This window comes from Notamacropus eugenii, chromosome 4, assembly GCF_028372415.1.
Source record: "Notamacropus eugenii isolate mMacEug1 chromosome 4, mMacEug1.pri_v2, whole genome shotgun sequence".
Taxonomy (NCBI): domain Eukaryota; kingdom Metazoa; phylum Chordata; class Mammalia; order Diprotodontia; family Macropodidae; genus Notamacropus; species Notamacropus eugenii.
The window spans coordinates 72,652,648-72,674,348 of record NC_092875.1 but is presented as its reverse complement, the minus strand read 5'-3'; the positions used below and the strand labels follow the sequence as shown (position 1 = coordinate 72,674,348).

General features: G+C 40.2%; 1 protein-coding gene across 4 annotated transcripts in view; it reads right to left on the bottom strand.

Moving 5' to 3' along the window:
• KDM4B (lysine demethylase 4B) overlaps nucleotides 1–21,701 on the bottom strand; it is a 255,670-nt gene that overhangs the window by 29,945 nt on the left and 204,024 nt on the right. For 3 of the 4 annotated variants that reach the window (XM_072601870.1, XM_072601868.1, XM_072601871.1), the window contains 7 exons: nucleotides 17,169–17,674; nucleotides 16,582–16,702; nucleotides 13,716–13,894; nucleotides 8,657–8,879; nucleotides 3,926–4,002; nucleotides 3,140–3,195; nucleotides 2,109–2,217 (listed from right to left, as the gene is read on the bottom strand). In XM_072601870.1, the coding sequence (XP_072457971.1) occupies nucleotides 2,109–2,217; nucleotides 3,140–3,195; nucleotides 3,926–4,002; nucleotides 8,657–8,879; nucleotides 13,716–13,894; nucleotides 16,582–16,702; nucleotides 17,169–17,674 (1,271 nt within the window). The remainder of the gene's footprint in view (nucleotides 1–2,108; nucleotides 2,218–3,139; nucleotides 3,196–3,925; nucleotides 4,003–8,656; nucleotides 8,880–13,715; nucleotides 13,895–16,581; nucleotides 16,703–17,168; nucleotides 17,675–21,701) is intronic. The other variant, XM_072601869.1, reaches the window with a different exon arrangement.

Sequence of the window (21,701 nt, the reverse complement as noted above, 5' to 3'; positions counted from 1 at the left end):
AATTTCATTTCAGAGTTCCCAGATCAAGGAGAAAATATTGCAAGCAGCTAGAAAGAAACAATTCGGTATTGTGGATATACAATCAGGACAACACAGGATCTGGCAGCTTCTACATTAAGGGATCAAAGGGTATGGAATAGGATATTCCAGAAGTCAAAGGAACTGGGATTAAAACCAAGAATCACCTACCCAGAAAAACTGAGTATAACACACTTCAGGGGAAAAAATGGTCATTCAATGATATAGAGGACTTTCAAGCATTCTTGATGAAAAGACCAGAACTGAATAGAAAATCTGACTTTCAAACACAAGAATCAAGAGAAGCATGAAAAGGTAAAGAGGAAAGAGAAATCATAAAGGACTTTCTAAAGTTGAGCTGTTTATATTCCTTCATGTAAAGATAATATTTGTAACTCTTGAGACTTTTCTCAGTATTTGGGTAGTTGGAGGGATTATACACACATCCACAACACACACACAACACACACACACACACAGCACAGGTTGAGTTGAATAAGAAGGGATGATATCTAAAAAAAATAAAATTAAGGGGTGAGAGAAGAATATATTGGGAGGAGAAAGGGAGAAATGGAATGGAGCAAATTATCACTCACAAAAGAGGTAAGAAAAATCTTTTTCAATAGAGGAGAAAAGGAAGGAGGTGAGAGGGAAAAAAGCGAAGCTTACTCTCTTCACATATGGCTTAAGGAGGGAATAACATGCTCATTCAATTTGGTATGAAAATCTATCTTACACTACAGGAAAGTAGGGGAGAAGGGGACAAGTGGGGTGAGGAGGATGATAGAAGGGAGGGCAAATGGGAGAAGGGAGTAACTAGAAGTAAACACTTTTGGGGAGGGACAAGGTCAAATGAGAGAATGAATAAATGGGGGACAGGATAGGATGGAGAGAAATAAAACTAGCTTTACACAACATGACTATTATAGAAGTCTTTTGCAAAACTACACATATATAGCCTATACTGAATTACTTGCTGTCTCAGTGGGGATGGATGGGGAGGGAGAAAGGGAGAGAAGCTGGAATTCAAAGTATTAGAAACAAATGTTGAGAATTGTTTTTGTGTACAACTGGGAAATAAGAAATACAGGTAATGGGGTACAGAAATCTTATCCTGCCCTATAAGGAAAGAGAGAAGATGGGGATAAGGGAAGGGTGGGGTGTGATAGAAGGGAGGGCATATTGAGGGAAGGGGTAATCAGAATGCAAGGCACCATGGGGTGAGGGGAGGGGAGAGATGGGGAGAAAATTTGGAACTCAAAATTTTGAGGAAATGAATGTCGAAAACTAAAAGTAAGTAGATAAACATTAAAAAAAATAGAGAAAAAAGAGAAAGAAAAAATTTCAACAAATCAATTCATTAAAAAAAAAAATCTGAAAATATATACAATGTACCTATCACACTATGGATCTCCCTCTACAAAGTAGTGGAGTGTCTTCTCATTTCTCTTCTTTAGGACCATACTCATTCATTGAAATTTTGCCTCTATTTGGCTTTTAAAACTAAAATCACCACTTCCCTCTTCCCTATCTTCATTCCTCTCCATGTATTCTACAGACAATCTACTGGATTGGCCTCCTGACTTTTCCTCACACACGAGAAGCCACCTCCTAATGTCATATATTTGTACTGGCTGGTGCCCATGCCTGGAACATTCTTCGTCTTCCTGGTTCCCTGGCTTCTTTCAAGTCTCAAGTAAAGTCTCATTTTCTATAAGAAATTTCTGCTGCTAAGAACCTTCCACCTAAGACAACCACCGATTTTTTATCTCTAGCTTGTTTGTACACAGCTGTGTGCATGTTCTCCCTCATTAGACCTTGTAAGTTCTTCAAGATCTAGGTCAGCCTTTTGTCTTTCTTTATATCCTCAGGGTTGGCACAAAGAAGGTGCTTAATAAAGGGTCTGTGAATTATTAAGAGCAGGGAAGGTATTTGTCTTTCTTTGTATCCCCAACACTTAATGTAATGTATGGCACATAGAAATGCTTAATAAATACTTGTTGACTATTCCTTTGGGCAAAGAAAGCACATAGTAATTCCACAAAAACTTCACAATATAGAACATAGTCTGACATGGCCTAAATACGTACCAATTTCCATCGTTGCTCTGGTATTGCACTGATATCCACAGGGTGACGCTCTATTACACTAAGAAATCGTACTTCTGGGACAGCAATAGCACAGATCACATGTATCCACCTGGACGATTCACAAGACAGTTGGATTACAAACTTTATTTTTTGGTAAGCTCTCACTTTTGTTATTAAAATTATTAATACATTCTACTGCATTCTATCATTCCTTGTTTAGTCATTCCTTGATGACTACACATGTATTTTGTTTCTAGTTTTAACACAAATAATCCACGGTTACTAACACTTTAGTATGGACAGGTTTTTTTTTAATTGCAATTAATAATCTCCTTAGAATATAGTATCAGTAGTTGAATTTCAAGGTTAAAGTATATGAGCAATTGGGCAATTTTTCTTGCTCAATTTGGATTTTTCACCCCAAAACCATTGAAGAAATTCACTTCACCAGCAGTGAATCAGTATTACTATATATGTCCTCCAATTAGCACCACTGCTAGCTTAATCTGTGTGAAGTAATATCTCACAATTGTTTTCAAGTGGTTGGTGATTGAATAGTCATACTGTACAAATGGCTCATTATGCACAAAGGCATGGACCAGCTGAAGTAGGGCTGTGCTGATCTATAATTATCACCATTTTACAGAGAAGAAAATTGAAGTTCAGGAAAGCTCACAGAAAGGTGAACTAGTGATATTCACACAAAGCTACAATATGGTTCCTGATGTTAAGGAGTTTATAAGATAGATGGGATCTTTAGATATGACTTATTTTAAGTCTGATGCTACTGTCCCCCAACCATAATCTCTTTGTCCAACATCTGGGTCTTACTTGTTATCTGAAGGGTTAGTGATACCACTAACAGAATAAAAAAAAGTAGAGGCAGCATCACCTCTAGCACAGAGATCAATCATTTCCTCTTCTTTGCTGCTCCCAGTCAGAACCACTCACAGTACAGGGAGAGTCATAACGTGCTAATGTGTAAGCTCTAGGGCGAAACAGTTGAAAAAATAAACAAAAACCCCTCCTACCTTTTGTCGGTTGTCATCTGAAGAGCTCCTCCCCTGAGGTTACACAAACAGCATTCCTACAGAGGAAAACCATTATACAGATTAATGGTAAAAGCTACCAGACCATTCTCACTCAAACTTTCCTTCTACAGCAGTGCTCTTCCTCACTGTCCAGGAGACAGGGGGCAGATCCTTAAATTAACTTTTCAGAGGCAACAAAAACATCTGGCATTTCTATAATGCTTTAAAGATTCCAAACCCACCCCCACCCCCAACTATCTTGTGACCTAGGTAGTCAAGTATTGTTATCCCCAATTAACACAGGAGGAACCTGAACCCCAGAAGGGTTAAGTGAATTGATCAAGGTTAACACAGCAAGGTAAAAGTCAGAACCAGGGTTCTCAACCAGATCTTAAGCATCACAGGGAGCATTTTATTCTAGTCTCAGCTGTATTTCAGCAGGTATAGACTCAATAATCAATTGACAAGCAGTAATCCAATCTCTGCCTGCAAACTAGTGATGGGACAATCCAGAGATTCCAAACCTGGTACTCTTTCTACTATATCAGGCTATCTCTTCTATATCTACTCTTATAGGCTGTCTAATTCAATTCTTTCAGTTTACAAAAAAACAGGCTTGGAGGAGGAAAGAATCATGCCTAACGTCATGGAGTTGCAAGGAAATCGTGACAAAGACCCACGTTCTATCCCAAGTCTAACTCTCAGCCCCAAAGGGCTGAAGACCAGGGACTTTTGAATGAGCAAACTCTGAAGAAAAAAGAGCCCTGGCAGTAAAGAGTATGTTACCGCTGTCCAGGCATTGGCTGTGCACCGAGAACAGGTCCAACCTTCATTTACCAGATCAGGACGGATTCCGTAGCAACCTGAAAGAAAGCAGAGATCCAGAGCTCAGATGCTATGTCACTGGGAGCTGATGGGCACAGCTGTTGGGGGGATTTAAAAGGCCTTCCAGAATTCATTACATTTAATATAACTGTTCTCTTTTACCATCCTCTTCACCTTAATTCAGGCCACTGAACACAGTGTGAAACAAGGCTTTGGGGCAAAAGAAGCTAGGAATGGTTCATTTAAAATGCTAATGTTATAGAGAAAGAAAACTAAAATCCCTCTCCTTTTACATGTGGTTAATTCTGGATAAGTCCAAGCTATCCAACCTAAAATATTAACGCCAGGATTGTTAAGGTATTCTATGTGCTTAGCTATATAAACATTTTCTTTGTTCACTATCAAAGCAATTGAAGATTGTATCTGAGAAATCAAATTTTTGTGACTTATACTCTGATAAGGTAATAATTAAAATGGAAAATATCAATAGTTAGGTTCCAAACAACCCGAGTACCACAAACAAGAGCTACTTAAGACATATACTGGAAAGAAATCAATATGGCTACACAAGTCTATTCCATCAAAAGGCTCTTTTGGTCAGTGACAGGCTAGGCAGGCAAATCCAAATCAAGCCCTGGAAGTGAGGAAGGGGACAGAAGCCCAGGGCTGGCTGGCTCAGGGTTAGGAAAACCAATCAAGAAAGGAATGTGAAATAGAAACTGGTTTGCATAAATATTTCAGTTGGGAACATCAGAGCTGTGTGTAACTGAATGACATTTCAGTGCTTATTTCCTGCCTCTGAAATCTCAAGGGAAAGGCACTGCACTGGGTAAGTAATTGTCCTAAGAATGCAGCTCCGACTGTAGGTTTCAAGTAACAGGAAGAGAGCACAAAGAGTGTGCAGACATGACCAGGACACTGTACTATCAGCTCCATTCTCCAATAGACACAGATTGGCAGTCCAAGTGGAAAAGCCAAGTTAACTACTCAGAAAAAAAGACACTTTACAGAGTACAACCCAGAGGAGAAAGCCAGATGACACTGGTTCAGGAGAGAGAAAGCTGAGCTGGAGAAAAGCTTTAACTTCACCCTCATGTGCTGACTGATGGATAATTCTTCCCCAAAACATGGCTTCACCTGGTAAGAAAGCTCTCTTGTGCAATGCTAGAAAAGATAAGAGAGCCAGATCAGAATCTAAATCCTTATCTAAGCATGAAGTAAAGCAGCTAGGGATTATAGCCTATGGGTGGATAAGGGATGCTAAAGTTCTACATTATCACCTTAGTTCTATAAGCACACTTAAACGGAGCTAGGAGGATCCTACTCTCCCAGGAGCAACAAAGGAACTGAACTCGTGTTCTAATTCTTTACCAAAGATTTGTGCTGAACTGTGTGGTGACCTCTTATTTACAAGGTAGAAACCATGAAAAGTAATTTTATTTGATAAGCAGATGTGACCTCTATCAAGGTCAAATAGTAGATCAATATTCTATCATACTACTTGGTTCAACTGCAAAGCTCAACTGGGTATTGCCACCAGTCATGCCCCATTATTGGCATGAAACTTATGACGCAATCATAAACTGTTAGACATCCTCTCTCCAGCTAATACCTAGTCAAAAGAACCAGGATGCAGCAGGTCTAAGGTTTCTCTCAAAGGGCCCAAACAATGGTGGGCTGATCTCTTTTCTCTCTAATTCTCCCTACTATTTTCTTCCTCAAGGATCAGCAAGAAGGCCCCAAATGCTACTGGTCACCTAACCAATCTATAAAACAGGTCAGAATAGAAGATTCTCTCCAAAAAATGATTTGAAACTTTCAGGAAATAAGCATAAGCTGTCATACAAAAATCAACTTCAGGGAGAAGTGAATGAGGGGAATGAATAATACTAACTTTCCAAAAAAGGGCAAAAATCTAAGTTACAGCTCTTTGCTTCACCTTCAATGGGGAATATAAAATTAAATGTCTTCCTTTTATCAGGGCTGAGGGGATTAACCCATTCCCTTGTCCCAGCCTTTGTTCATGTTCCATTAATATCTCCCTTCCCTCTAACTTTTCCAACCAATGCTTCCTTCTTCTTTTTCCCTCTTGACTGAATTTCAACACTTCTCCTCCTTCCCCATCCTCATTCCTTTATGTGAAAGCCTAATGTACCTGTTACTCTCCAGCTCTAAGGTTCACTTTTTCCTTCTCATGACTGTGGGGGCCTCAGGCCCCTCCAGCTCTCTTATGTGGAACTATTACTGCTCACACCACTTCAATGAGCATGGAGTCTTGCTGGTAAGATGAAGAACCACCAGCCCCCTCCAAGTTCTCCTGCCACCAAGGCTGCCTTACCTTTCCCTTTCTTTCCAAACTTGCCATCTAAAAAATGCTGTCTCCTATAATATGAATTCGTTGAGCATTGAGACTACCTCCCTTTTCTACTGCATCTTCATGGCTTAGCTTAGCATATTTGTTCATGCATCCACCTTTCATTCACCTATCCATCCATCTATCCTTTCCTAGGAACTTCATCTTTGGGTTGTTGCTACCTTTTTTGTGCAGAAGCAAGAAACAAGTAAACTAATACCTGACTGATCTTCTGCTTATCTGCCCCTACCATGGGAAAGATTTATTAATAAAGCCACAATTAAATCCAATCCACTCATCCAAAAGCTTCATTATAACTTCCTGAATCAAACTTCCGGCCAGTCAAACAATATCCAACTCATTTTAACCTACATATTTAGAAATGCTAAGGAGGGGCAAAGTGGCTCTGAAGGCAGGGAAGCAGCAAGGATTCAGGGACAGAGGAACAGGAAAGGACATGAATCCCAGATAATCAACACACAGAGTTGTGATTGAAGGATGATCTAATGTAGACCAATGACAAGGTTGTCCCCTACCCTGGAACCCAAGTGTTTTTCCAGTTGGTTTGAAAAGTAAAATCACTAAGTTGCAAGTTGGGGGAAAGATATTAAGAAATTCTATATCCTCCTAAAGCTTTTTTTTTTGTTGTTCAGTCATTTTTTTAGTTGTGTCCGACTCAATGTGACCCCATTTGGGGCCTTCTTGGCAAAGATACTGGAGCTGTCTGCCATTTCCTTCTCCAGCCCATGAGGAAACCAAGGCACGCAGGGTTAAGTGGTCACACAGGTATTAAGTGCCTGAGGACAGATTTGAAATCAGACTTCCTGACTGGCATTCTATCTACTGAGCCACCTGGCTGCCCTATGGCATTCTTCATCAATTTAATTATTCATGAAGAACTGAAGAAGGCAGTTCTGTAATAGCAAAATCAGTAGAAAAGTACCCAGTGAGGGACTTCTATCCTAAAGACATCATAGAAATGGGAAAGGGTTCTACATGCACAAAAATATTTATAGCAGCGTTCCTTGTGGTGGCCAAAAAGTGGAAATCAAGCGGATGCCCATTAATTGGGGAATGGTTGAACAAGTTGTGGTATATGAATGTAATGGAATACTACTGTGCTATGAGAAACGATGAACAGGAAGACTTCAGAGAAGCATGGAAAGACTTATATGAGCTGATGCTGAGTGAAAGGAGCAAAACTAGGAGAACTTTGTACACAGCAACAACCACAGTGTGCAAGGAATTTTTCTGGTAGATTCAGAACTTCACTGAAATGCATGGACTTAAAAAAATTTCCAATGGACTCTTGAGGCAAAACTTTGCCTTCCACATCCAGAGAAAGAATTATGGAATTGGATCGCAGATAGAAACAGACCATTTTCTTTTGTATTATGTTTTGTTTTGTGGTTTTTCCCATTCATTTTAATTCTCCTATACAACATGCATTTAACAGGAATGTATTTGTAGAACCTATGTAAGATTGTATGCCATCTCAGGGAGAGAGTGGTGAGGGAGTGGAAAAAAATGTAAGATATATGGAAGTGATTGTCAAATGCTAAAAACAAATAAAATAATTCAATTTTTAAAAAAAAGCCACACACACACAAAAAATAAAAGTACCCAGTGAAATAAAGGGCTTCCTTCTAATAAGATACTGTCATAACAGGAGCCCAGACTATAACTGAAAATATACCTGACTGATCTGCAGGAGTTTACCAGTTACTAAATTCTGCCCCTGGGTTTCTAGAAGAGGTCACTCTAAGACTGAATAGAAAAGGAAAGACACTACATCTACAGTGTTTGTCTCTTCTTTCTGAGATCTTCATGGACCTTTAACTGATGCTATAGAAGGCCAACCGTTTTTTTAAACATCTTCTGTGCTCTTTGCCTAATCATGTGACATATCCTCACAGAGAAAACTGGAAGCTTCAGGAAATTCAAAAGCAAAATCAATTTGAGAGAAGGCCAAGCTTTCTGAAGAAGTCAATGAATAAGGACCATAGTCCTACTGTGTAGTAATGTGAAATAATGTGTATATTGCGGTAATGTGAAAACCTATACCTTGTGGGTGTAGATCATGCCTACACAACCTGCAGTAAGTAAAAGCAAGTAAAAATAACTCAAGGATGCTCTATAAGTGGAAAGACTTCAAATAAATGAAACAATCAAAGGTATTTCTTGAGGAATGTCATTATTTCCCAACCAGTAGATCTTAAATTGTCAGGACATGCTGTTTCAAGAATGCCCGAATTTTTTAACAGGACACTGCCTTATACCGGTGCTTTTCCCATCAACCCACACTTTCCTCAGTCCCCACATGAAGTGCATTAACTTACTAGCATGAACTTGCAAGTAGCATTTGGCGCAGGCAATGAGGAGGCTGGTTCCATCGTCACCAATATACGAATTTGCAGGGAGAGGCTCAGTATTCTCACCGCTTGAAGTAAAACACATTTCCGGGATCAAGGGCTTGGTCTTCTGTCCACACTTGGAAAGCTGAAGGAGTGAGGAGGTCTCCCCAAGAGAGGCCTGAGAAGCCTCTTTATCTGTCTGTAAGGACTTAAGAAGTAACAAAGCAGTGTTAAGTAAAATCTTTCCTCTAAATGATGGGTAGAGGGCTCTTGTTCCAAAATATTCACTGTATAAATGCCAGCTCTATGTCAGGGGGAACAAAATAAAAGAATTGAAAGTTTTGTGATGCTGGCCACAAAGAATGACACCACTGAAAGATGGTCATCTGGTCTCCCATTAAAGACATTCTATGATGGAAAACTCACTACCCAACCCTACCAAGGGGACCCATTACACTTTCAGGCATGCTTATTTGCCATACCACTGGAAATCTCGCAGCAAATAAGTGCCTGGACACTGCCTCCAAGACCAAGAGTGGGCTTAGGAACAATATCATTCTGAACATCTTCTGTGTAACACTTAGCTCTCTATGGGCTATAAGAAACTATGTTTGATAACCAGAGCACTGAAGCCTGAGCGCTTGGGATCTGAGAGCTGCCCTTCCCAAAAGAGTTGAGGAGCAGGAGATAGCTCCTCACTGAAAGCTAAATGTCCTATTCAGGAAGGCTGACAACAAGTCAGGCCCTTATTATACAAATGGCTAGGTAACAGCAGGTAGGACAGTCACCAAATGCTTACTTGGTACTCATGAGGTTTTTCAGTACTGTTTTGATGTCTTGTGGCATGGAAGTAATCCTAGATTTTTAAGAGTTATTCCAAAAAGGACAATGACAAATGCTGGAGAGGATGTGGAAAAATCGGGACACTAATTCACTGTTGGTGGAATAGTAAACTAGTCCAACCATTCTGAAGAACGATTTGGAATTACACCCAAAGGGCTTATAAAACTGTGCATAACCTTTGACCCCAAAATACCACTACTAAGTCTGTATTCCAAAGAGATCACAGAAAAAGGAAAAGGATCTATACAGCACTTACAAAGACATTTATACATGTAGGACCTTTTCCCATTTTTATGTTCTCTTTGGGATATAGTCCTAGAAATGATATTGCTGGGTCAAAGGGTATGCACATTTTTGCAGCCCTTGGAAATCGAGGAGATGCCCATCAATTGGAGAATGGCTGAACAAGCTGTGGTATATGATTGTGATGGAATACTACAGTGCTATCAGAAATGACGAGCAGAATGTCCTCAGAAAAACCTGATTAGACTGATATAAATTCATGCAACTTAAATGAGCAGAGCCAGAACACGGTACACAGTATCAGCAACACTATGAAAATAATCAACTGTCAAAGTCTGAGTTACTTTGCTCAAGACAATGACCCAAGATGAAGAACACTATCCACCTCCAGAAAGAGAACTGATAAACTCTGAGTGTAGACTGAAGCACACTTTTTAAAACTTTGCTTTTCTTTTTGCCTGCATTTTATTTTGTAGCATGGTTAATATGAAAATATGTTTTGAATAACTTCACATGGAACAAATTGTCTGACTTCCATAGGAGGGAGAGGGGCCAGAAGGAAGAAGAAAATCTAGAACTCAAAATTTTTTAAAATGTTAAAACTATCTTTACATGTAGCTGGGAAATATTTAATGAAATAAAAATATATTTTAAAAAAAAGAGAACTATGCCAACAGATCCTAAGATTTGATAGGTTCTATAAAGCTGCAAAGACTTCACCTAAGAAACTGGCAACGAACACCTTGTCTACTGATCAAAGCTCACTCTGACCAACAAGTTTGGAAAGGTCCATCACTGGATTGCTGTGCCATGGGGTGATGCATTTTTTAGTCACAGCCAGTTCTTAAAGATTAAAAGTTACTGTTTACCACCTCCCCCCAAAAAAACCTCCAAATAGCCTACTCCATGTATGTCACTGAGTGAGCTGACTGGTCACGCAATCCTAAATCAGGGCTGGAAGGTATCTCTGCATTTGCCTCCAACATCTGTCTCTGCATAAGAATCCTCCTGACCACATTCCTGACTAGCGGTCATTCAACTTCTATTGGACAGCCTCCAATTCGGAGAAAATTCCACTTTGTGACAACTGCAGCCATTTTGTTTTAAAATAAGTTTTCTTGTTACAGTCACTTTCAGATGTTACCTTCTATCCCCTGAGCCCCATAAACAAGTGAACCAACAGCTAAACAAAAACAACTGCAATAGTGAGGGAGCCTGGCAGCCCAACATCTTAAACCAGAAGTCATCTGCCTCTCCACGGAGAATAAGGAGGAAGTAGTATGAATGATGATGACAGCAACAGTGATAACAGAAGGCAGAGCAGTAGAGGAGGACAATGACAACATCTACAGAGCACTTCAAGGTGCGTAGCGTGCTTTGCGTACGTTACATCACTTGCTCCTCATGACAACACTACGAGGCAGGCACTACTATCACCACTTGACAGAAGAGGAAACTGCGCCTGACAGCTTGTATGACTTGTCTAGACCCACGCGGATAACAAGGATTCAAACCTGGCTCTTCTTGACTTTGACTCCGGTGCACTGCCCAAGAGGACCCCTAGTCATTAGAGAAACCCAGCATCTGGTGTCATCTTAGCTTTCTTTCCTTTACATTCTCCTTCTCATTGTCTGTTTATGTCACTGCATCAGTTCACAGAAGTGTATGAACTCTTCATATTCACTGTTTCTTATAAAATAACATTCCTTTACATGCAAATACGACAACTATTATGCCATTTCTCCAACTGACGGGCACTCGTTTTGTTTCCTATTTTTGGATACTACAAAAAGCGCTGATGTGAATATTTTGGGAATCATGAGGCTTCCCTTTCTATCTCTGACCTTGGTAATGAAGTATCTCTGGAGAGCTTTAATTGACAGTGAGTTTTTCTTTACTTTGAGTCTATGGCTGGTGTGCAGCCTTCCCCACTGCTCCCAGTTCTGTGCACTGGAATGTGCTCAATCACAAACCTACAAACAGACACAGCACATGTCTAACAAAGTACATGCACTTCCTTTAATCCTGGAGGAAAACTAGAACACTAGCCTATTTACAATGGGTAGTTGACTTTATAAATCTGAGATGCTATTTTGACAATGCCTCCACATCTTCTAAAAACTGCCACTATTCCCCCACATGAGGTAAGATGTGAAACTTTATTTTTCACACATATGGAAGCACAAACTTGGGGGATTTAGTGCTGGTGGATTTTACAGAGTTGGGGGTGAGGGAGGACCTGTTTTACAATTCATGAAGCAGGCTGTCCTGCATGCCTCAATTTGTGATGTATATTTGACATATGAGGCACCATGAGATCTGGTTCTAAACATTTTACTTACAACAGTAGTTAAGAAAATACTCATCTTCAAGCAAACTTCCCCAAACTCTTGAATCCCAGGAGCACTTTTTGGCAATGAAAAGAAGATGCTTAGTGATAACATCTAGGTATTATCTCTTTATTTGTTCCAATGATAAGGAAACCGATTCAAGTGTGTTTATATAGATTTAGTTCAATTGTGTTTCTGCAACTCAGGCAGCATTAAATGACACAGGAGTCTTAGCTTGGGATTCCAAATTCCTCTTCTCCCTTTCCCTGGCCTACTGAGCAGAAGCCTCTCCCTTACAAATACCTAAATGCTGCTACACTAGTACAGCACTAGGATAAACCCAGTCTGAAAGTATAGCCTTTTGTTGGTAATAAAGTCCCCAGAGAATCCGTGGGGGTACTTATTCATTCTATCAAAAAACTTGCCAACAAGATAAGAGAACTTAAAAATACTACACTGATGAGCCCTAAAATCTTTTCAATCTAACAATTTCTTCCATGTGTTGCTATTTCTATCCAAATGGCTAGGATCTGGCTATATAAAAGGGCCATGTAGTATTTGCATTTAAATTTTAAGAAAGAAGAATCTGCAAATTTAGAAAAAAAATAAAAATCTATAAAAATTTAAATATAAAATTATAAAATTTATAAAAAATTTACAAAAACTTAAATTAAAAAATCATTTATATAACTCTTGGTACAAGTTTTCCTAAAATCACATTTTTGTAAAAATGGAAAACTAGTATTAAGATGTATTTCCAGTATTTACACCACTTTCTGCTCATCCTGACTGGGAACACATAGCAAAGTGCCAGGTAAACTAAGTGGTTCCAACACTGACCATTCAATCAAAGTTCTGAATTCCAAGTCAGATGGACAAAGTTTTCCTCTAAGAACAACATAGAATGTGGAAGGGGGAAGTAATACATAGGAGATCTTCCATACTGATTCAGCACCAAAGCCATCTCACTTCCACCTATACTTACTTTTTTTTTTTTTTTTTAAAGTGACTTGCCCAGGATCACACAGCTAGTGTCAGAAGCTGGATTTTAACTCTGGTCTTCCTGACTCCAGGGTCGGTGGTCTATCCACTGTGTTACCTACCTGTCCCATCGCCTATGATGACACAGATAAGGGTTTTCCCTTCACCAATACAGATCACAACATTCTATGTCATTAGTAGATGGTTTATTTGGCCAAAAAATGAATTATCCAGAAGCCATTATTTTGGTGGGGAGCCTCCCTGAACTTACAAGACCAAGTTCTTAGAAGACAGATATGGTTTACTGCTAGAACCAGCCCACAACCAACCAAAGCTTTCCCATCTTGGTAAGATCCTTCAGTTTGTCTTCCCCTGACATAACTAACCTTCAAGAGAGAAAGGTTGGCTTCCATGGATGACAAGCTACAGAAAAAAAAAGATGTCAGTCAAGCCTCTACTTACTACTACACTGTACTCAAATGACCTGATTTTTAGTTTTTAGAAATATATTCCTGAACCCATAAAAATTCAACTCTGAGCCTTCCTTAAGCAAAGCAATTGTTAGAAACAACAGGAGAGAGAAAACATTAAAAATCCACCTTGCCACAACTCTGCTGACAGGAAATTCTCTGCACGGTGGTAATCACCTGGTTATATGGGTAGAAGAGAGTACAGACGGCACAATACGGCTCTACGAGGGCCGCAGCTGCATTGAACTTCTTCTCTGCCTGAAAGTTATGCACTTTGTTCTTCCACTGAAGGGAAAGTAAAGACTTCAAGGCCTCAGGGTCACTCACATCCTCTTCTCCAGAGAAGGGAAACGCTTCTAGAAGGAAATGAGTAAGAGCAGGAATGGGAGAAAAAGAAAGGGGAGATTTATTTTTTTTTTAATGAGAAGGATAAAAGGAAAAAAAGGGGTAGGAAAAGTAGGGAGCAAATTTTTAGTGCCAATAAAAAATATACATGCCAAAAACAATATAAAAAATTAAGACAATCAATCACATTGCATTCCACTGCTTTTGCCTGAAGGGCATACCTTTAACTGAACTCAGGATGTACAGATACCACCTATAGAATTCATTCAACACTGATTAAATACCTACGTGTACATGGTACTGTGATAAGTGTTAGGAAGACACTCAAAGATCATAGAAAATAAGATTCCTGCCTCCTGGGATTACAGTCTAGCAAGGTGATAAGACATATAGATAATTTATATATACACACACAAATGCTTACATGATATTTATATGGTAAAAATCTGTCTTGTACAAAGTAGCTGCTGAATTGAACTGATGGACAGTGGAGCTAGGACCTTGAAGTCCCTCTTCATCTCTGCTTCCTGGCTTTTTCTAAATCTCATTTAATAACTCACTTTTTGCAAGAAGTCTTTCCTGTCTCTAATTTATCCTTTCTACATTCTGTGTGTACAAAGTTGTTTGCATGTTGTCTCACCCCCCTCCTCAATTAGATTGTGAGCTCTTTCAGGGCAGGCACTGTTTTTGCCCCTCTTTATATCACCAGTACTTAGCCTTGTGCCAGGTTCGTAATCCATTTTGTTGACTTGACTACTGATCCCTCCAGTGGGCAGATACAAGCACCTCTTGTCTAGTACCTTCATTGCTGGATCTGCACTGTGTGGACACAGTTCAAATCCTTTGTTCATTTATTCACACCCTAGCTTCCTTGAAGGTTCAGCTCAAGTATGACTTCCCATATAAACTTTATCTTGATTCCCCTACTGGGAATTCCTCCCTACCCCAGTTCATCCTACCCCCCCTCCAGAATCACTTTCTATTTATCATTAACATTTCATATTTATAATAATAACAGCGATTGTTCATTTAGCACCAACTCTGTGCCGAGTGTTATCTTATCTGATCTTCACAACAGGAGGTAGGTGCTGTCATTATCTCCATTTTACAGCAGAGGAAACTGAGAGAGACAGGATAGAAGTATCCGTGTGTGTCTTCCATAGAAAAAGGCTTAACACAGTACCTGTCATCTAGTTGGCATCTGATAAATGCTTACTGAATGAACATTAAGCGTCTGTACAATAGATGTGCTCATCACTGCAGGAGACGGAGTCTAGCTAAGACCTGGTTCCTACAGTGGTGTACAGTGGATAAAGCCTTGGAATTAGAAAAGGCAGGGTTCCAGTTCTGCCCCTGACCAATGCTAGGTGATCATGGGTCAATCCCTTGCCTTTCTCAATGCCACTGCCTGTTCTTTCCCAGTGCTCCTTGTCAACTCCTACTTCGTTGGGGTTTGATAAGTCAAACAGCACTCTCTCTGCTGCCCAGGACCTTTTCCTATTCCTTATATTTAGGATTACAGGCTCAATGATATAGAGCTGAAAATGACTCCTTCACTTCACAAGTCAGGAAAGTGAGCCCCAGAGAAAAGTGACTAGCTTGGACTTAAACTGATGTCCTAAAACTAAAGTTTTCTGGGCAGGATCCATGACTATGGGAATGAACTTTCCCACTTATATGAGACCTGCCCCTGCCTGCTGAGGCCTCTCCAAGAGGTGTTGGCAGGGAGCTGACTGAGGTCAAGCAGCCCAATTCAAAAGAAACCAGGCTGCTTCTGCTCAGGTCACACTTATACCTCTCAGCTCTCTAGTCATCCTCCATCTAGCTGCCACCATAACCTCTACAGACAGGTGTGACTGCTTTGTTCTAAAATTCTCAGTGGCTCCCCATTTCCTTATGATAAAATGAAAACTCCTCCTCCTAGGAGTCAAAGCACTTGACAATCTAGCTTCACTAACCATTCCAGTGATGGTTCACATTACTTATCATCAAAGTATACTCTGTTCTAGTGCAAACAGGTCAATTTTCATGCCTTTTTACAAGCTATCCTCCCAGCTGGGAAATGGGTCTCCCTTTTACCCCAGCCTCTTTGGATCCTTAGTGTCCCTTTAGAGCTTGACCTAGTTGTCATCCACTAAGGGTAACTTTTTCTGATTCCCTCAGTTACTAGTGTTCTCTCCCTCCATCATGTAGCTTGTGAGTACGTGTACACACACACACACACACACACACACACACACACACACACACACACACACACACACACACACACACACACACACACACACACACACACACACACACACACACACACACACACACACACACACACACACACACACACACACACACACACACACACACACACACACACACACACACACACACACACACCCCTACCAGGAGAAGTCCTCCAAGGACAGTGACCATTGTGTCTATGTCTATGCTTGACAAGTGTTAGCCTATAAATATCTGTTTGTATAAGAGGGCACTTGGGGGTATGACAATTTGTGTTTGAAAATTTTTTACCACTCTATGCATCTGTGGTCTGTGTATTAACATCTATGTTATAACACTTTATAAGCCAATATTTAAAACTTCAATCTTGCTTATGTTGAATATACTTAATGTGAAACCACAACATAAATTCACAGCAAACTATGGCTGACAATTTTGACATGATAATTTACACACTCACCCTCATCACTTGAGCCCTCTTGTTTGACAACGGACAATGGGGATCGCGTTGGTGGTTTACCCAGGGGATGACGCCGGCTCTTCTTGATCTCCATTTTCAATTTGGAAAAGGTAGACGGGGCCTATAAAAATGAAAACTACTTAAAGGAGATGCTCTGAGAAGCAATGTGCAGAGCCCAGTTTAGGACTGACCATTATTTCAGAGTAACTATACTTCCTTTTTGTTCCCCATCTTCACCCTTAGTCAAGGTCAATAATGCATTGTGCTAAGAACAGCCAGAACTCCTTACTGATATAACACCACTGATAACATCAGTTGAAGAAGACTGAAACCTTCCTGGAAGGCCTAAAATGGCAACTAGCTAACGGCTATCTGGACAACCTGATTCAGCTAAATTCCACATCTTTTTCTCAGTCTTCATGTTACCTGACATATTCCCCACACTCAAGTCATTTTATGAGCTCTATCCCCCACAGATGCTCACAACCAGGAAACGGAATTTGCTTAAGAAGCAATTTCTCCTAAAGTACTAATGCCTCCTGTTTTCTTATGCTAGAATTAGCTAGCCTCTTTCCCCATGATATTACCTGAACCTCACTGGCTTTGGGGCTGATCTCCACCTGCTCAGCTTCTCCCCCTTCTTCTTCCTTCACTGTTAGCTCCATAGGGACGGTCTGCTCCCTCCAAATCTGGCCCTTCTGAGCAAAGTGCTCGAGTGTCTGCTGGCAAGATACACGCTCTTTGTCAAATACCACCTTATTGGTCCGTGGAACCACATAAAGCATGGGAATGATAGGTCGAGGCTTAAAGTCATCCTCTTCGCTGGGCACCTCAGAGGGGTGGACAATGTTGAGGGGGGCAGCTAAGGGAAAGCTTTCTTCTGTGGCAGTAGATACTGGTGCTAATATAGGGGGCTCCAATATGGGAGGCGGCGGTGGGGGGACCTCTTCATCTGTACAGAGCTGGGGTGGAGGTGACAACAACTGAGGCGGCTGAGGTGGGTGGTGATGGTGGTGATGGTGGTGGTGGTGGTGGTGCTTCTTCTTCTTATCACTTTTGGCCTTGGGGGTACGGATCTTGGTCTTACCATCCCCTGGTCCAAGAAATTAAAAGTATATTACTGACAAAAATCAACATTTTCTAGCAATCCATCAACAACAAGGATTTACTGAGTGGGCAGGTCACATCACTTCTCTTGATCTCAGTTCACTCATCTGTCAGAATAAGGAATTGTCAGAATTGGAAAAGAAGACCTCTAAGGTTCCTTCCAACTCTACATCTATAGTCCTGTGAGTGCAAGTTTAGCATTTCATCAGAAATTATGAGAAACATAAAATTGTCTAAGTCATGGACTTTACTCACAAGGAGCTTACAATCTAGCTGGGCATACAGGATATATATGTTTAAACATTTAGTGGGCAAAGCAATAAATAACATTTAATTTTATATATGATCTACATTAAATTTTATACATAAGAGGTGTCAAACACATGCCCAGAAGGCTGCATATGGCCCACAACAATTCTGAATGTGGCCCATACCAGATTAAAATGTAACTGGGAATTATTTAACAAAATAAATGAAAATACACTAAAACATAAGATAATATCCCATTTTAAAAACTAAGACAATATGCACCTTGTGGGCATCCTGCATTTCTATCTGAATTTTACACCACTGTCCAAAGGACAAGTCTAGCTATTTCTGACTGTGGCTACCAGGTCCTATTAAGTCCATCACCAAAATATCTTTCATATTTGTTGCCTCTCCTCCATCCATACTTCCCCTAGAACAAATCTTTACTACTTCCATTCTAGACTATTATAGCCTCCTGTTAGGTCTTTCCATTTCTACTCTTTGCCTTTTTCATTACATCCATACCACTGCTAGAAAAATCTTTCTTGCATAGCAGGCCTGCACAAATTGTGGCCAGCAGGCTGCTTATGGTCCACAAATTTCCTCTACATACAAAAGGATGTTTTCCTCTATATTTTTGAAGGCTGCCTGTAATTCTTTGGTGGGGCTGCAAGTTGTACAGGCCTGTTATATAGCATCTTAAAAGTCACAGTGCAGCTTTAGGCTTACATACCTTAAAACTGCATGAAGACTCTTAATATACCCTGTACGTTGCGATGGTTATGCAGTTTCTGTACTATAAGTCTTCAGAAACTTCCTTTTGCCTCCTGAGTTAAGTTCAAACTCTTGTGGCTGATATTAAAGGTTCTACTGAACCTTTCAAACGACCTCACAATACCTGTGCGACCTTATCTCTATCATACTCTATACACAAAATGAATGGGGTTACTCTCAGCTCAGCCAATCAATCCAAGGGCCTTTGATCATCAAGCTGTTCCCTATCACTGGAACACTTTCCCCTTTCACTACCTCTTTATAGGAAACATTCAAACCCATCCTTCAAGTCAACTCAAATAGCACCTCTTCCAAGATGGTACAGTGGACAGAACACTGGGTACAAGGTCAGGAAGAACTGAGTTCAGATCCAGCATCAGATATTTACTAGCCGTGTGACCATGGGCAAGTCATTTAACCTCTGTTTGCTTGTTTTCTTAGCTATAAAATGGGGACCATAATAGCACCTAGCTCATCTGGTTGTTGTGAGGATCAAATGAAAAGCATTTTTAAAATGCTTAGCACAGTGCCTGGCACATAGCGGATGTTTAATAAATACTTGCTGACTAGCTCAATGTTTTACAATTCTACATAGCGATTCCACTACAATGTAAAGCATTACATACCATAACTCTGTTTATGTGTTATCCCTTTAACTAGACTGGAGGAGAGAAATACTGTCTTAATTCCAGGGTCTTTCCTCTGTTAATTATTTCCTATTTGTCCTGTATTAGCTTGCTTTGTATATCTCTTTGCATGCTGTCTCTCCATCAGCTTGTAAGCTCCTTGGGGGCAGACATTGTCTCTGGCCTCTTTTTCTATCCTCAGTGCATAAACACAGTGCCTGGCTTAAGTATAGGCACTTCAGATTTACTGAATGAATAAACTATGCATCCCGCCTAGCACTTAGTCAGTATTTTACACAGCGGTACTTCAACTTAGTGAGCGATGCACTGCTGTGGGCTGCAAGTCTTGAAGGAGGCTTTAGGAAGGACTGGCAGGATTTGGAGTAAATCCTATGGGAGAATGATGCTAATGGTATGGGCTTGACTAGAGGCAGGAATGAGCATGGAATGGGGAGGAGGTGAGGAATACAGGAAGATGCACACAAAAGCGGCAAGCTCAACTCGTACTTAATCATGTTCATGTACTTAATATCAAGATTAAGTAACTATGAGAAACACAATTCAGTGGGTGGGGGGAACAGATTAATGAGTAAGCTACTTTAAATAAGTTTGCTACCCCAGAAAATGCACCTATTGTGCTGGTGTTAATATGTAATTTGGCTATCTTTTTAACAAATTTGTATTTCCAAATATTTATGGGAATAAACAGTCTTTTCACTTTATAGGTAGGAAAACTTGTGAGTTCACTGATTACCAACAACCATTTTATTAAGTATTCACTACGTACAAAAAATAATGTTGTGCATTGAGAGCAATATAATTAAGACATGATTCCTGTTCTGAGAAAGTTCACAATCTATCAGGGGACACACAATACACACAAAAGCAGTGTTATGCAATACCTGGGATGCAAATATATATATATGTGTGTGTGTGTGTGTGTGTGTGTTTACATATATATTTCATTACATATATATGTACACACACACACACACACACACACACACACACACACACACACACACAGGATGGGTAAAAACTGCTGTGCATGGTTAGAATAAAGATTTCTGATTTTGAAGTAGCATCCCAGAAAAGGCAAAGTAGGATTGTGGGGTGGGGAGTATTAGAGGATGGGTAGAATTCCAAAAGGCAGAGAAAAAAGGAAAACCTAGATATAGGAACATCACGGACACAGGCATTCAGTAGGCTTGAGTAGAAGGTTAAGTACAGTTTTTAGGAAGCATAGCACACAAGGAAGGGAAGAGAGTGAAATGGAGTAGGGAGGTTCACAGGCTCAGAATTTAAAGGAAATTCAGGTTAGAGAGGTTCCAGACAGTAAGGCCAAGATGTTTAGATTTTATTTGGGAGGCTCTTGGGATTCACTGAAGAGTTTTTTGAGCAGGATGTTAATGGGAAGTTAAACACCTTGGGAGGAAAAGTGAGGTGAACCAGTGTCAGATCTCTCAGCATGCTCAAGTGAATGTGGGCAAATGAGAGCTTCAAAGGGGAGGTGAAAGGGTAAAAAATTGCCTCCCTTTTGGTAGGCAGTTCAATACACAGCCAGGCTTTGAACCAGCAGGTGATTTGTTTTTCTGCAGGTGCAAGATATGGGGTTTATTTGCCTCCCTGTCATATCATATGAGAGTCTATGGGGGGGCGAAGTCAGATTTAGCATCCAGTACATCATTTTAATTTATCCAAGTGATTAGTATGTCATAAATCAAAGATAAATTAAACAAATTATTTATTCTTTTGAGGGCTGCTGTTTTGTAAGGTGAGGCAAGTAACTATGCTAAGAAAGCACTGATGAGCTCTCTCAGCTCAGCTGGAAATGAATGCTAAAGGGAATTCAGTCAGGTAGTAGGGTGCACAAAAATCATTGCAAGTCAGCAAAGGTGGGTTCTAGTACTAACTGATCACAACCATGGTGAGATATTCATCCTCTTAGAGCCCCAGTTTACTTACCCACAAAAGAAAAATCAAGTCAGGTGACAGCCTGTATGCCTGTCACCAGAGGAGAGGGTCAGCCCTAAGTTGAATGGAAAGCAATGAATTTTGAAGTCATACCCAGTCGTTAAGACCATTCATGGGGTTACAGAGTGGCTACAATGTGTATTGGTGGTGGGAGTACGTACAAATGAATGAAGTGACAGTTCTCTGAAGTACTGAAGAAAATCAAGTTAACACCACCAACCCTCTCCACCTCACAGAGCTGTTACGAAGACCAAAGAGTCGCAGAGATATGTAGGAGAGCTCTCTTGGCTCTAATATTCTTTTAGACCATGTAATTCAAGACCCTCATTTTATTGATTAAGAAACTAAGGACCAGAAAGAGAAATTAACTTGCAAGTCGCATGGCAAATA